This window comes from Rhea pennata, chromosome 19, assembly GCF_028389875.1.
Source record: "Rhea pennata isolate bPtePen1 chromosome 19, bPtePen1.pri, whole genome shotgun sequence".
Classification (NCBI taxonomy): domain Eukaryota; kingdom Metazoa; phylum Chordata; class Aves; order Rheiformes; family Rheidae; genus Rhea; species Rhea pennata.
Window position 1 is genome coordinate 265,513 of NC_084681.1, and position 12,981 is coordinate 278,493.

At 41.5% G+C, this 12,981-nt stretch overlaps 2 protein-coding genes across 4 annotated transcripts in view; one reads left to right on the forward strand and one right to left on the reverse strand.

Annotated features, from left to right (window-relative positions):
• The first annotated feature begins 12 nt into the window (after window positions 1-12).
• Window positions 13-1,453, forward strand: CENPX (centromere protein X). Its single transcript, XM_062592129.1, has 5 exons — window positions 13-82; window positions 158-209; window positions 284-337; window positions 475-563; window positions 740-1,453. Exons 1-5 carry the CDS (start codon window positions 44-46, stop codon window positions 752-754), a joined length of 249 nt encoding a protein of 82 aa, XP_062448113.1. The 5' UTR covers window positions 13-43; the 3' UTR covers window positions 755-1,453.
• A 2,613-nt stretch (window positions 1,454-4,066) lies between these two features.
• Window positions 4,067-12,981, reverse strand: part of ASPSCR1 (ASPSCR1 tether for SLC2A4, UBX domain containing) — a 55,869-nt gene continuing 46,954 nt past the window's right edge. For all 3 annotated transcript variants that reach the window (XM_062592127.1, XM_062592125.1, XM_062592128.1), the window contains 4 exons: window positions 7,815-7,866; window positions 7,029-7,098; window positions 6,506-6,693; window positions 4,067-5,216 (listed from right to left, as the gene is read on the reverse strand). In XM_062592127.1, the coding sequence (XP_062448111.1) occupies window positions 5,203-5,216; window positions 6,506-6,693; window positions 7,029-7,098; window positions 7,815-7,866 (324 nt within the window). In that variant the 3' untranslated portion in view covers window positions 4,067-5,202. The remainder of the gene's footprint in view (window positions 5,217-6,505; window positions 6,694-7,028; window positions 7,099-7,814; window positions 7,867-12,981) is intronic.

A 12,981-nucleotide genomic window follows, 5' to 3' on the forward strand; every position in this document is an offset into this window, starting at 1 on the left:
CGCTTCCGGGGCGGGGCGCGGCGCGGCGCGGCGGGAAGGCGCCATGGAGGAGCGGGCCGGGCGCGCCGGCGGCTTCAGAAAGGTGCGGCGGGGCCGGGCCGGGCCGGGCCGGGCCGCCCTCCCCCCGCCGCCCGCACTCATTGCTCCTTGCCCGCAGGAGACCGTGGACCGGCTGCTCCACCTCCACTTCCGGGACGGGCGGACCCGAGGTAGGGCGGCGGGCCGGGCCGGGCCGGGCCGGGCCGGGCCGCGCCCGCCCTCCACGAGAGCTCTGTCGTTGCAGTGAACGGCGAGGCGCTGCTGCTGGCGGCGGAGATGCTGAAGGTGTTTGTCCGCGGTGAGCCCGCCCGCCCTCTGCGCGCTCCGAGCGTGCCGGCGCTGCGGGCCTAGGGAGCTCGTGGGGCCGCGCCGTCCTCCGCGCGTCGCCGCACGGGCACCGCTGCCCCTAACGCTTCCCTTTCACTCGCGTTGCAGAAGCGGCCGCGCGAGCAGCACGGCAGGCTCAGGCAGAGGACCTGGAGAAAGTGGATATCGAACATGTGGAGAAAGTGCTGCCACAGCTGGTATGTAAAATATCCTGTTAACAGGATAAGGATGTGGACTCAAGCAGCTTAATCCCCTTGCTTTTCAGAGATGTTTGGCTAGTCAGTAATATCCTTATGGGGCTGCTGGGGACCCAGCAGATGTGGTGACTGGCTTGCTCCCTTTGGAAACTAAAGCAGCTGCTGCTCTCTTACAGCTTCTAGACTTCTAGAGACTCAGTGAAGCAAATATGACATGCCAGCTGCTAGCAGAAGACCCTGATCTGACAGTGAACATCTGGATTGTTATCCTCGGAGTTTAGCTCTAGGAAGAACAGCATCACTTTCTTTTTCTGCCATATTGTTTCTGTTTTCTCTTTCCTTTACCAAGCATGACAAAGCCCTAGGCAACTACACTGTCAGATGGTATTTTTGGGAGGAGGCTGCCACATTTGTTTTGGTAGACTAGGCGTGCAACAGGTTTTTATCTTGCTGCCTTATTCCTGCAACAGTAGCTTGTACCCCACAGCATAGGTAAGGTGCTGCTGCTTTCTCAGATTACATGAGAAACAGGTGCTGCTTCACTGAGATGCAAGGCAAGACTTAATAGCTGGAAATGTCATTCTAACTGCAGGCTCTCATCACCTCAGCAGGCAGCTGTGGCAGAAACTTTAGGTCCAGCTCCGTGCCTGTCTAATGAATGGTTTGTTAACAGAAGCTCAGTTACAGGCTCTTGCCAAAAGCAGATATCTGATCTTTATTTTATAAATAAACAGTGTCTGTTCCTCAATACCTTCCAGTATTTCTTCAGGGCTCTGACATCAAAGAATGCTTAGAACCTTTTAACTACTTGATATTCTCCTCAGAAGCTGCTTCCCTCTGCTATAAATTTGTTCTCACAAAGAAACATCAATAAATCAAAGCCAAGTCTCCTTCCCTTGTACAGGCTCTTTGCTGCAGTTAATCATCGAAAGTCAAGTTGCTTCAAAGACTTGCACAGTTTCCACACACACCCTCTTTTCTAAATCTTTGTAGGACGAAAGGAAAAAGGACAGAATAACAAACAGCATGTGTGAGAATCCCACATCATGGGACAGGCTGGCCCCTCAGCCAGCAGGGTGGGGGAACTGAAATAAGAAACCTTACACATGTAGGCAGGAACCACACAACTGAAGCAGCTTTGCTAGGAAACACACAGCTTGCTACAGCAAAAGCAGCTGACAGTACTGTGTTTTAAAGATTGCATGTTGTCTGTTGCTGGCTATTTGAAGTCTTTAGTAAGAGTTGTTCCCCCCCACCGTCCAATTGGTAACTGTAGTAGGCAAAGACTCAGGAGGTGACTGTACTTGTTCAGCCAAGAACTATCAAGGTCCTTAGTCAGGGCACCAGCCACTTGGAAACTTCAACTAAAACCAGAATTTAATGCACATTCTTCTTGGTGACAGTACCAGCTTAAGCAGTCTCCCCATCCCTCTACACTGCAGCCTGTTTGCCAAGACAACTGTTTGTGCAACTGCACAATGAAACTAATGAAAGAACAGACCCAGTTCAGCATTCAGTCCCACAACCATACTGGCATAATAGGCAGTATCAAAAAATATAGGTAGTAGTATCTTTGAATGTCCAACTACAACTCAAGGGATGAATTCAACTACTATAGCAGAAGTAAGATTGAAGCAAATCCAGCTTACCATGTAGTGGCAGGGTAGGAATCCATATAGCAGCTTCCTTGGTGAGGAGCCTGCAGTTTTAAACATCAGGGCATCTTGCCTGTTTTTTAAAGAATACACTCCTTTCTTGCCTTATCCAGATTTCAGATTCTCACCCTCTCATCCATTCTGTCTCCTAGTGACACGGATGGTCAAAACTGCTGCCCTAAAAAGACATGAGTTCACTTCCCTGACGTACTTGGTCCCTACACCAGCTTTCTTGCCTAAAGACGACTGCAGATGTAGATGTTAGTGGTAGAGTGCTATTTTAACAGCAGCAGCTAAAACTAACTATTGTTTGTGTAGGGGAAGGGGCGTAAGACCGCTGGTGTAGCTCTCAAAAGTACCAATTTTCCATCCTACTGAAACAGACAGGATTACAGTGGGTTTGATGCTCTACTGTGTTACACAAGGGACATGTTGGACAGAACTGACTTAAAGCACACAGCAGGATGAAGTTGGCTGCAGAAATCAAAGGCAAAATGTTACCTCTTCTCCAAAAACATCATCCCACTGGCACAGCCAATTACAGTATAACTGGAGAAAACAGTTGCATCTTGATCTTAAAATCATTAGAAAGTTCAAACTGGGGATCCAGCTAAACCCAACATTGTTCCTGCAGCTGCTGCTCATATCCAGCCACAGCTAAAAATAAACTGTGCCAAAATTTGTTAGTGTCTCCGCTGGGTAAAGTCACACCTAACTGCTCCTGTGAGCACCAGTTAGGTCCTGACAGACCAGACCTTAGTCTTGTCCTCAGTCCTGTACTTAACCCATGAAACTGCTCCAGTAATAATGTTTTTGTTATTTGTGTTCCTAAATTTTTCTTTCTTCCATTTGCCCATACCAGGTCCTTGCAGGTAGTTAGGGTGCCAGTTCTCTATCACAACTGTTGTAATCAGAAGAGCTAATCAGAATAATAACGTCAGCATAGTAGCTGATGTTGCCTGGGGCCTTCAAAGAACAAGACGAAGGCATCTGAAGGCGTAGAACGACTTCCTACCAACCAGACTGCTACTTTTATTCTAATTCAGTAATACATCAAGCAGCACTAGTGTGAGTATATAATCACCTATCATCAGCTCTGGCTATTTGTTGGCCACAAATATATCCTGCACAAATTCGGCAAAGCAGCCCTAACCACAGTCTACCTCTGGCTTCCCTGAGTTGAATAAGCCTGACATAGCACCTGAACCAAGATGCAGATAGTACTCTGGAGGTTAGGCTTAACCCATACTTGATCCACTGAAGTAATAAGCTTTAAGCAGTACTTTAATCTTCTTCATTTTGCTGTAGTATGTCTTTCATAGGCAGTCTGTCACGTTCCAGGAAAGCTTGCTTTCCATAGAAATGATTATTTAGAGCAGCAGCTGTACACAGTGCTCTTGCATTCTCCACTGCCAGTGCCCGCACACGTTCCTTGTCTTTTCATGTTTGGGTGTCATATAAGAAGTCAATTTTTTTTTCCCTACAGCACTCTGCTTCCTCCACTTGGAGTTTGAGTTTCCTTTTCTTCTTCCACCTTTCTTTCATGCCTCCCCCTCCCTCTGAGTTTCTTCAAAGCATCTGGGAACATTTGGAAGTAATTAGACCTGAAGGGAAATGCTGGCCAGGCTGCGAGACAATGACAAGTGCCAGGAACCCTGAGTGCCCTTTCTAGCCACTTTGAAGTTCATTCAGATGGTACAAAGCTCCATTTTACTTTGTTGAAAAAAAAATGGGGGGATGGAATGAGGCATGGCAGGCCCAATGAACAGGGAGCAGGCTCTTGTGAACTGACAAGAAAAATAGCATTGGGAGAAGAAACACATTATCAAAGAGACCGACAAAAAGGCCTTCTATGGCCACTCCGCTTTATTACATCTGCAAATTGTGCAGGTGCATACATAGTTTAGGGAATAAGCGTCTACAAAGGGAGAACAGAAAACAAATTCTAAGTCTTATTGCCCTAACATGGAACCCTAATTGTCCAACATGAATCACTGATTCATGGAGGAGACTTCAAATAAAATACAGCACCATAGCCACTGTGGCACTATACTGCTCATCTCCAGGGCAGACAGTTCTAAACAATAACATTCATCTCCATACATCTCAAGAGGCAAAGATCTAGACTAGTGCTCCCTTCCCTACACTAATTGCACTACAGAAAAGTGCTACTCTGCTGTGAAAACACTCAGACCACAGAAGTCAGTTAAGATGGAAGGTCACACAAAGAGACCCTTTCACTGGGTGTTTTTTTACTCATTAGAACAGTAATTAATGATGTTAATTATGTGTAATGGAGAAAAAAAAAAGCTTGAGGCATAAAAAACTCCACACGCATTCTGTTAACAGGTACTTGTGTTTTTGTTAACAAGATTCTGTCAACTGAAAACAGGTAAGTGCAGCAAACCAAGAGGTTCACAGGAAAAGCCTAATTAAGCTGTTATGAATGACCTGTATGTGCCTTCTTCACCCGCTTTCAAGCAACCTATGCCCAGAATTACAGGAGCACTAACCTCAACCAGCAGAAAGCAAAGAGAACTCTTGTTCTAGGCAGCACTTAACTACAGGTAAAACTGAATCAACTTGTTACCTTGTTGCTAGAATTCAGGCAGCTAGACTATCTCAGGTTATCTCTGAAGACAGAACTGGGAAGATTTGAATTTCAAAATATAGAAGGAAGCAAAGTCCTTAAGGGAGAGTAACTAGGAAATATCTCTTCAGTTTTCTATTCATATTATCTGCATGCAAGCAATCTTAACTTTAACCTCTGACTCTGCTTCTATAGTCAGAAGGACCACAAGGTAGGCCTTCCACTCTTCCAAAAGGGGAAATTGGCAGGTTGAATAACAATTTTCTACTTATAACTCATGTTCATATAGATTAGGTCTCTCCAGGGCCACCAGCAGTTTCTTACAAATTCTGAAGTACTTCATCAGGAAAGAAGCACAGCTGACTGCTACACTAATCCAGCAGCTGAGAATGTTTCATCTCTTCCCACCTACAACACAAACATAAGAGCATTAGAACACAAAATATATAATCTGCACTGCACAGTTTCTAAATAACAATCTCTTTGCTGAGGGTGCTATACACCATTGTGGTTAGGCAAGAGTTAGGTAGTATCTAGGTGTAGTTCTTAGTGAGATGGAATGCTGAATGCAACACAACTTCTACAGGAGGGAACTTTGTCATACAGAGGCATGCTATTAGCTTTTCATATCAGCTATTCATGAGTAAGCCAACTAGGTAGGTAAGATTTTTTTTTGTACTTTATCCAAATACTCTTTACTGGAGAAAGAAAGTTCTCCCTTCATAAGTGGAATGTTTCAAACGTCCTGCCTGTACTGTTTCCCACATTACCTGCATCAATATCCCAGAGGTAGTCTAAAGCAGAGCAGTTACAGCAGGAAAACAGCAACCCACTGATTGCAGGATTCCAGCAATCATTTCACACCTTATGCTACACTTGCTGGAGCTGATGGCCCCAGAGTGTCTTCCAAGAATCAAATATTACAATTCTCATTCAAGAAGTAAACATTTGGCATTGTTAGCCATGAAATTCCAGATAATAATTCCCACTTCTACTGCTGTTTAGCGAGTTGATTTAACTTTTTTCTTCCTTACCACTGCATCAAAAAGTGAATACTGACAATCATTTAATTCTGGAATCCTTTTTATAGTTATTTTGTATTTTGTGCAAGTTCTCACGTAAGAATGCATATCAGCTATTGGTTTTGAGATTGAAAACAAGGCTGCAGTTTTCTGATCAGGATAAACCAAGAACAAATTCATAATAGAAATTTGTTTGCAATCTTAACTATAGAAAATTACTACTGTTTTGCAGTAAAGACTAAAAATAAAAAGATCTACTCAAAAATCAAGGAAAAGGAAAATACTAACACAGACTACACCAGTAAAACAAACAAACAAAAAAAAATGGCGAAGTTTAATAGATGACAAGGGCCCTTCATAGGCATAGTATCATGCCTGTTAGTATTTGAACTACACTGGCACAATTAAGACCCCAGAACATTAAATGATTTCAGACATACGGATTAGATGCCAGACTCAACACTGCACAGAACAAGTATTCAGCTACTTTTCCAATTAAGGATGAGTTTCAAGCTACAAACTGATTTGTGATTGTCAAGTGTTCAAGTCCATGCCCTGCAAGCCTCCTCGTGTCACCTAAGAACAGTCTCAACATCCAACATGTATGGCACAGAGGAGCCTGCCTTCCTGGGGAGTTCACTAGGAGAAGAGCTGTCCTCTGATCTCATATGATACCTGGCAGCTTCAGCCATTTGGGTATCTTCCCAGGGGCCCTACTCATCAGCTGTGGAACTTCATGTACTCTTGCTCGTTCCAGTTGCTCATCAGTCTTTTTGTCACTTTCCCCTTCAGGTTCAGCCAGGGATGGAACTGTTGATTCTAAAGATGATGAAGCAGAAGAAACTACTGCTTTGGACAAACATCTGTGGAAAAAAGAAGCAACAAGAATAACTTCATTTTTTCATAATACGCCCCATATGCCACCATCTCTACACTTTCAAAGTCAGATTGAAAAGGCTCTTCCTTCTTATGACAAAGGCCCTAGGATTTACTTGATTTAGTCACTGAAATCCTACTACACAAAGAAGGACTCACAAAACTATAAAGCCAAGTATGTTTGTGAATCATGACTGTATGAAGGAGAAATTCAAGCCCTAGTTCCTTCAGATCACATTTCTTTCTAGAAAGACAGGCTCATTTCATGCTTTCCCTCCCTGAAATATTCACTCATTTGCAATTCTAGTCAGTCCCAACATACCTGGCTATTAATAAATCAGCTGTAGAAGGGGAAACTGCAGAGTGCAGCAGGTCCGACTTCAGGTAACAATCTGTTTAAAATGAAACTCAATGAAATCTGAAGGCTTGTTCGGTAAGATAAAGACATCAGTCACCACAGAATCATGCAGCTCTAGGCTCAGCAAATGCCTACAATATGTTTTAGTGAATCTCCATCTTCTTCCACCAACTGACAAATAGGATGCTTTTAAATTCTGCCAGTTTCTTTAACAGCTCAAGGTGCCTACTTCATCATTCAAAACGCAAGATCTTGACATTTTCTTTCAGTGATCACTGCATCTCAATCTACTCTATGAAGTTTTCTTTACTCTCCAGGAGAAATAAGAATTCTGAGCATAAACCAGAGGTGTCACAGAATCAGAGCTTCATATCTCCAGTTAGTCCACTACAATAGGAAGTCTGTAAAGACATTTCATAGTTGCTTGCCTAGTTAACATTTTGAATAATGACATTTTCTTCTAGAGAGTTGTTCTTCTACCATTCCCATAGTAGATACTGCCTATTTCGTAGCCTAACACATTTCACAAGGAAGTTGCTCACTTTATGTTTGTAATCAAGCTAAATGGTGCCAAATCCAGTTTCAACAGGTCCAAGCTACTTTTCAGCAATTCAGAATGGAAATACTTATCAGCATTCTCAGGGTCCACTTTATCTTTTGTTAGAATAAATCTGAGGGAAATAATGTAATTCTTCTGGGTCTACTGTAGCAGCTGTGCAGCCAGCTGAAGAAGAAAGGAAGCTCACTCACCCCTGTACTCCTCAGATCCAAAATGAATGACAGCAGCTGGAAAGAGTTTAGCCTGCAGCAAAGGGAAAAAAGAAGAGATCACTGGTTGTAGATGCTTCCACAGTCAGCTGTGGACATTGCAGACAAGTTAAGACAGCTATGGACAAATTTACAGAGCTTAAGATCAGGTCACTGAGCCATCTATAATTCAGAAAAGTCTAAACTTTTCTAGAGCATAGGGCATGCCAATTAAGATGAGGCACAACAGTATGAAAATTCCACTACACAGATGATGAAACCTGTACAAGTGCTCACTGTGCTGATGACCTGTCATTTGTTCTCCTCTGCCCCCTGTGTCTGAGGCCATTTTATTTTACCCACATTCTGCAGTGCTGAGCAAATAATGTGGATATGTTTAAGCATCTTCCAAAACCAGAGTGGATGATAGTAAGAGAAGAAAAATCCACCTATGCCTTCAGGAGTCTATTTCAGATTAACCTATTACATTTCTATCCTGTTTCTAGTTGGAATTTGTCTGGTTTCAACAGCTTTCCAGGAGGCACTTTATCCTTTTGAAAGTCCAGTCTGAATTACTAGTTCCTATCTGAATAATTGCTGTATTCAAACATATTTTGCAGTAGTTTAGCTCATCATGTGATCTACATAACTGTAGGACTGCCTTTTTGATGCCAGTATTCATCACTCTGATGATCTTCATGCTTTTATATATTTACCTTCAAATTAGATAAAAATATTAAACAGTGTGTGCCCAAAATTAATCTCAGTAGAACACTAGCTGCTTGTGTTTTTTAATAATTCCTCATTGACTGTTATTTGAGATGTCAATTAGCTGAATCTTAATTCATTATGTGCTTTAATTACCTTGTGTAGCATATTCAAAAATAATAAATACATATATATGTATACACACACACACACACACACCTCACGAAGCACTGAATCAAATGAAAGTAGCTTATAGGCAACTAGATTTCATGGTTGGTTCCATGATCTCTTAAGTACTGACGCCATGTAGAAAGGCCTGTGATAAAAGGATAATGCCCTAGTGCCCACAATAGTGGAAAGATGCAAGACAGTGCCTGTCTTGCTGGGAATAGCTCCAGAAATAACACACCACAGTACTTCGTGCCTCTTATCTTCCCTAGCTCCCCAGTGCTCCACAGAGGCAACTGCCTGTTGCAATTCACTTGTTTTTCTCGAATTATTAAAAAAGCAGCAAATCAAAACAATGAAGTCAAATAACTTAGTGGTCATCTCACCATCATCTCCTTCCACTGCTTTATCCTCATGTTATGCTATGGCTAAGTAGCTTTATCCAACTACCTCTCCATGAAAAAAATTTTAAATACAAAATACAAATTATACTTGATGTTTGACATACTAACTGATTAGAAGGAATTGTATGATTGAGAAGTAATTTGTCAGTAGCTCATATGATGACCTCCTGCATGAACAATTGTAAACATACAAGAAAATCTGTTCTTGACTAATTCTAAGTAACATACAGGATCAGCTTAAAGTTGTAATGGGAAATAAGCCAATAAATACCAGTGATTACAACATAGTAAGATTCAGCATCATAGGGAATGAAAAGGTAGGAAAGAACGCAAACATTTTGTTTTAGAAAAAGAGAGTTAATAAATTAAGCATGCCGGTTAAAGATCTTGAAGGATTGGATCAGAGGAAATGAAGTAGAATCCTTAGCTGCTGAATAAATACTACTCAAGAAAAAATGGAGTCTCAGAAACATTATGCAGCCTTAAATAAACAAACAAGCAAACAAACAAATAAATAAATAAATAAATAAGCAGGGAGGCAAGAATTAAAGGAAGCTGGCAAATGTCATTTGGCTGTAATTCAAATATAACAAAGATCTTTCAGACTTTTATAACTAATGCTTGTGAAGCCAATAATAAGAAACAAAAGCCACAGCAGATGATGTGTAGAGAAGATGTGTAGAGCTAAAATACAACTCAAGGATTAAAACTGCAGAAAGTTGCAATAACAAGTTCAGATTAAAGAAGAGAATTTAAATGACTTTTTTGGATCAATTTTATCATTAGGGAGAGTGGGAGATGAGTAAAACTTTGTTCTCAATCTTCTCTTTCAAAAAGAAAATAGGTCTTCTCTTCTGTTCTCTTCTCCCTCCCATCAGGTATTTATACACTGATAACATCCCCCTCTGAACCTCCTCTTCTCCAGGCTGAACAGTCTCAGCTCTCTCAGCCTCTCCCTGTATATCAGATGCACCAATCCCTTAAATATACTTGGCCCTTCACCAGACACCAGAGAAACCATAATGTAAAACTGCATGCACTCACAGCTGCAGTAGTTTAACAGAGGAGTAGTAAAAACAACTGCAGATAAGTCAGGAAGGTAAGTACCTATAAAACTTGCTCTGCTACTATAGTGATCACAGAATGGCACTACATCCTCAAAGAAACCGAAGCAGCAGAAAAACTGGTGGTGGAACTAAGTGATAAATTAAAAAGCACTAAATCAGCAAGTCCAGATGGTACATCCAAGAGTTCAAGGAACTGCTGAGTAAGAAATTCAAAATTAAGCTTCTCATTAAAAACAGACATTACTGCAAGCACAGGCTTGTATTTTAAAAACAGTTTGAAGGTGATATGCAGAAGATTAATATGATAAGCATTGTCACAGGTCAGAAACTATAAGGGAGATGGAAGAATGTTGTTTAATGGTCTATATACATCCTGGCAAAACAAGAATACTAGATTTTTATTCTTGAACAAAAAAAAATCTCTATTCCTCTTCAGAACATCAATAGATATGTAAGCATTTTGCAGGGCAGGCTGCCTGCTCTTGACTTTTCTTAAACCTCTGTTGCCACCATCAGCAGAGTGAAGATACTGGAGCCTGATCCAGCAAAGTAGCTACCAGAACTGCAGAGCACTATGGAGCTTCAAGGAACCACTGAGGAGTCTGTGGATTGGTACCTAGAGCAGAGACTAATAAAAGTGTATTAACTAGTGGCAAAACAAAACAGCTTCACCTATCTTCCTAACTATGAACATCAAAGGAGCATGTGATATTACAACTTTTTGGACATTAATTCAAAGCACGTAGGAAACTCCCATGTAGAATGGCCTATGCCACGTTACACTGAAGCAGCAGAGACACCCATCAGTCGACTCCAAGTCTCAGTTCCTGCCTAAATGGCCAACAATTTTCACATCCTTGAACTGACATCTTAGCAGCAGAAATCATTATTTACTAGGTCTTTTAACATTTCCTTCCCCAAGCAACAGGGCCTAAGGTTGCCTGCTCTAGTCCACAAAGACAGCTCTACATAAACTTTTTTAATTAAAAAGTGCCAGACACGATTTAGAAACCCCAGTGAAAACTCTTGCAAGGCCTTTGATGTTTCCGCTGCTTTCCTCTGAAGGGATCCCTCTATTTAGGAAATGGGTGGTTTAAAAAGGAGCCCCCCACATCCCCTCCCCAAACATACATACGCTCAGGCCCCTTTACACACAACATCCTTTTCATGTCAGCTGCAAGTTGGAAAATGAGGTTTTTGTAGCATGTTAATGTTGGAATTTTTTAATAACCTCCCCTCTCGCTTTTTCCCCTCCCGCCCAATTATCTTGGTAAATAATTAACATTCTGAAGCAGATAACTAAGCACAGCATCTCAGAGCTCAAAGCCCTTTTAGTACAAAGCCCTGCCCTTTTCTCTTCATTTCCCTCTTGCTGCTGTTAAAACTTCCTTGTCAATCAAGGTCTGGGCACACACATCAAAGCTTCGTGTGGGAATGGCCCCAAGGGGTCAGAGAAAATTCATGACAGGGCCTGTGTGAGGCACAAAGAGAGAAGAGGGAGAAATGCACACACCAAGAGCAAGACAGATACTCTCAACCACGCAAACATACAGACAGAATATGCCCCAATATAAAGCTCTGCCCTATTTACTCACAAGGTAACAAATAACCATAGTTCTACATTTCAGATTCTATCTCTACAACCACTTCGCACTACTGGCAAAACATCAGTCCAAACACTTCAGTCCATAATCTTTTAATGGAAAGAAACTGAAAGGAACGAGAGAGCAGCTTACAAGTATACAGAATGCAACCTCCTTCCCACGGCTCACTCCTTCCATCCCTTTCCTTTCCTAGGGCTCAGCCAAGGCACAGGCCCTTCTTCCAAAGTTTACATCCAGTAAGCGTCTTCTCTTCAACTGGGATCAATTGAGCAATCTGTTATCTTATTTCCTGTTTGAAGAAGTCTCAGGTTATCATTCCAATTTCAGCATTTATTGAGGGTTCAGTACAGAAGACAGATACACCTCAGCTGATCCGTCCCAGGAATTCTCCATCTAACCACTGACAGGATGCACACTGTCTGCAATTTTTTTGCAATATAAAAATATTTAAATCAACACCAACTTCACATGAAAAAGAAAACCAACTGGAATAACCCCACTGGCCAAAGAATGTCTTGGCATAAAGATGAGAAGGCTTTAGTATCTGCACAGTCCAGGAAAACATACAGCTCTGAAGTTGGAGCCTTTAGTGTTCTCTAGTAGTGTTAAGTATGCAAGAATCAAATATTGGGAAGAATATTATCTGAAAACTGTATTTTCAAGTCAGCTGCTACTTTTTCATTTGCAGTTGCTCTAACAAATGTATTGCTATCCCTAGAAGAAGAATCATGAAGTTTTGAATACTTACTTTATAGGATTTGTATAGGATAAGAGTATCTGTGAATCAAAAGAGATTTAGAAACCTCTTACAGTCACACTGAGTCTGCCAGATTGGCCAAAGAATTGCAGGCTGTTTGAAACATATGTTCAGAAAACTCCAATCAGTTACATGCAAAGAATAACTACAATATGAATGAGTCAACTGCTAGTTACTATACTCAAATATTGAGCATCTCTCTTCTCTGCTGCTTTCATTTCCACCCCTGAGTACAGTGCCATTCTGACTGGGAAAATGGATACTATTAACTCATGGCCTTAAAACATTCAAATCACACTGTGCAAGGTATATTTCCAAGATACAGTGAGATTATTATTTTTACTGTCACAGCATCTAGAAATCCAATTGAAAACGTTGTCCTATTGTGCCATTATGTGTATGTAATGAGAAGCAAGCCACAATATAAATAAAATCAATGACAAATGTGAGAAAATATGATTT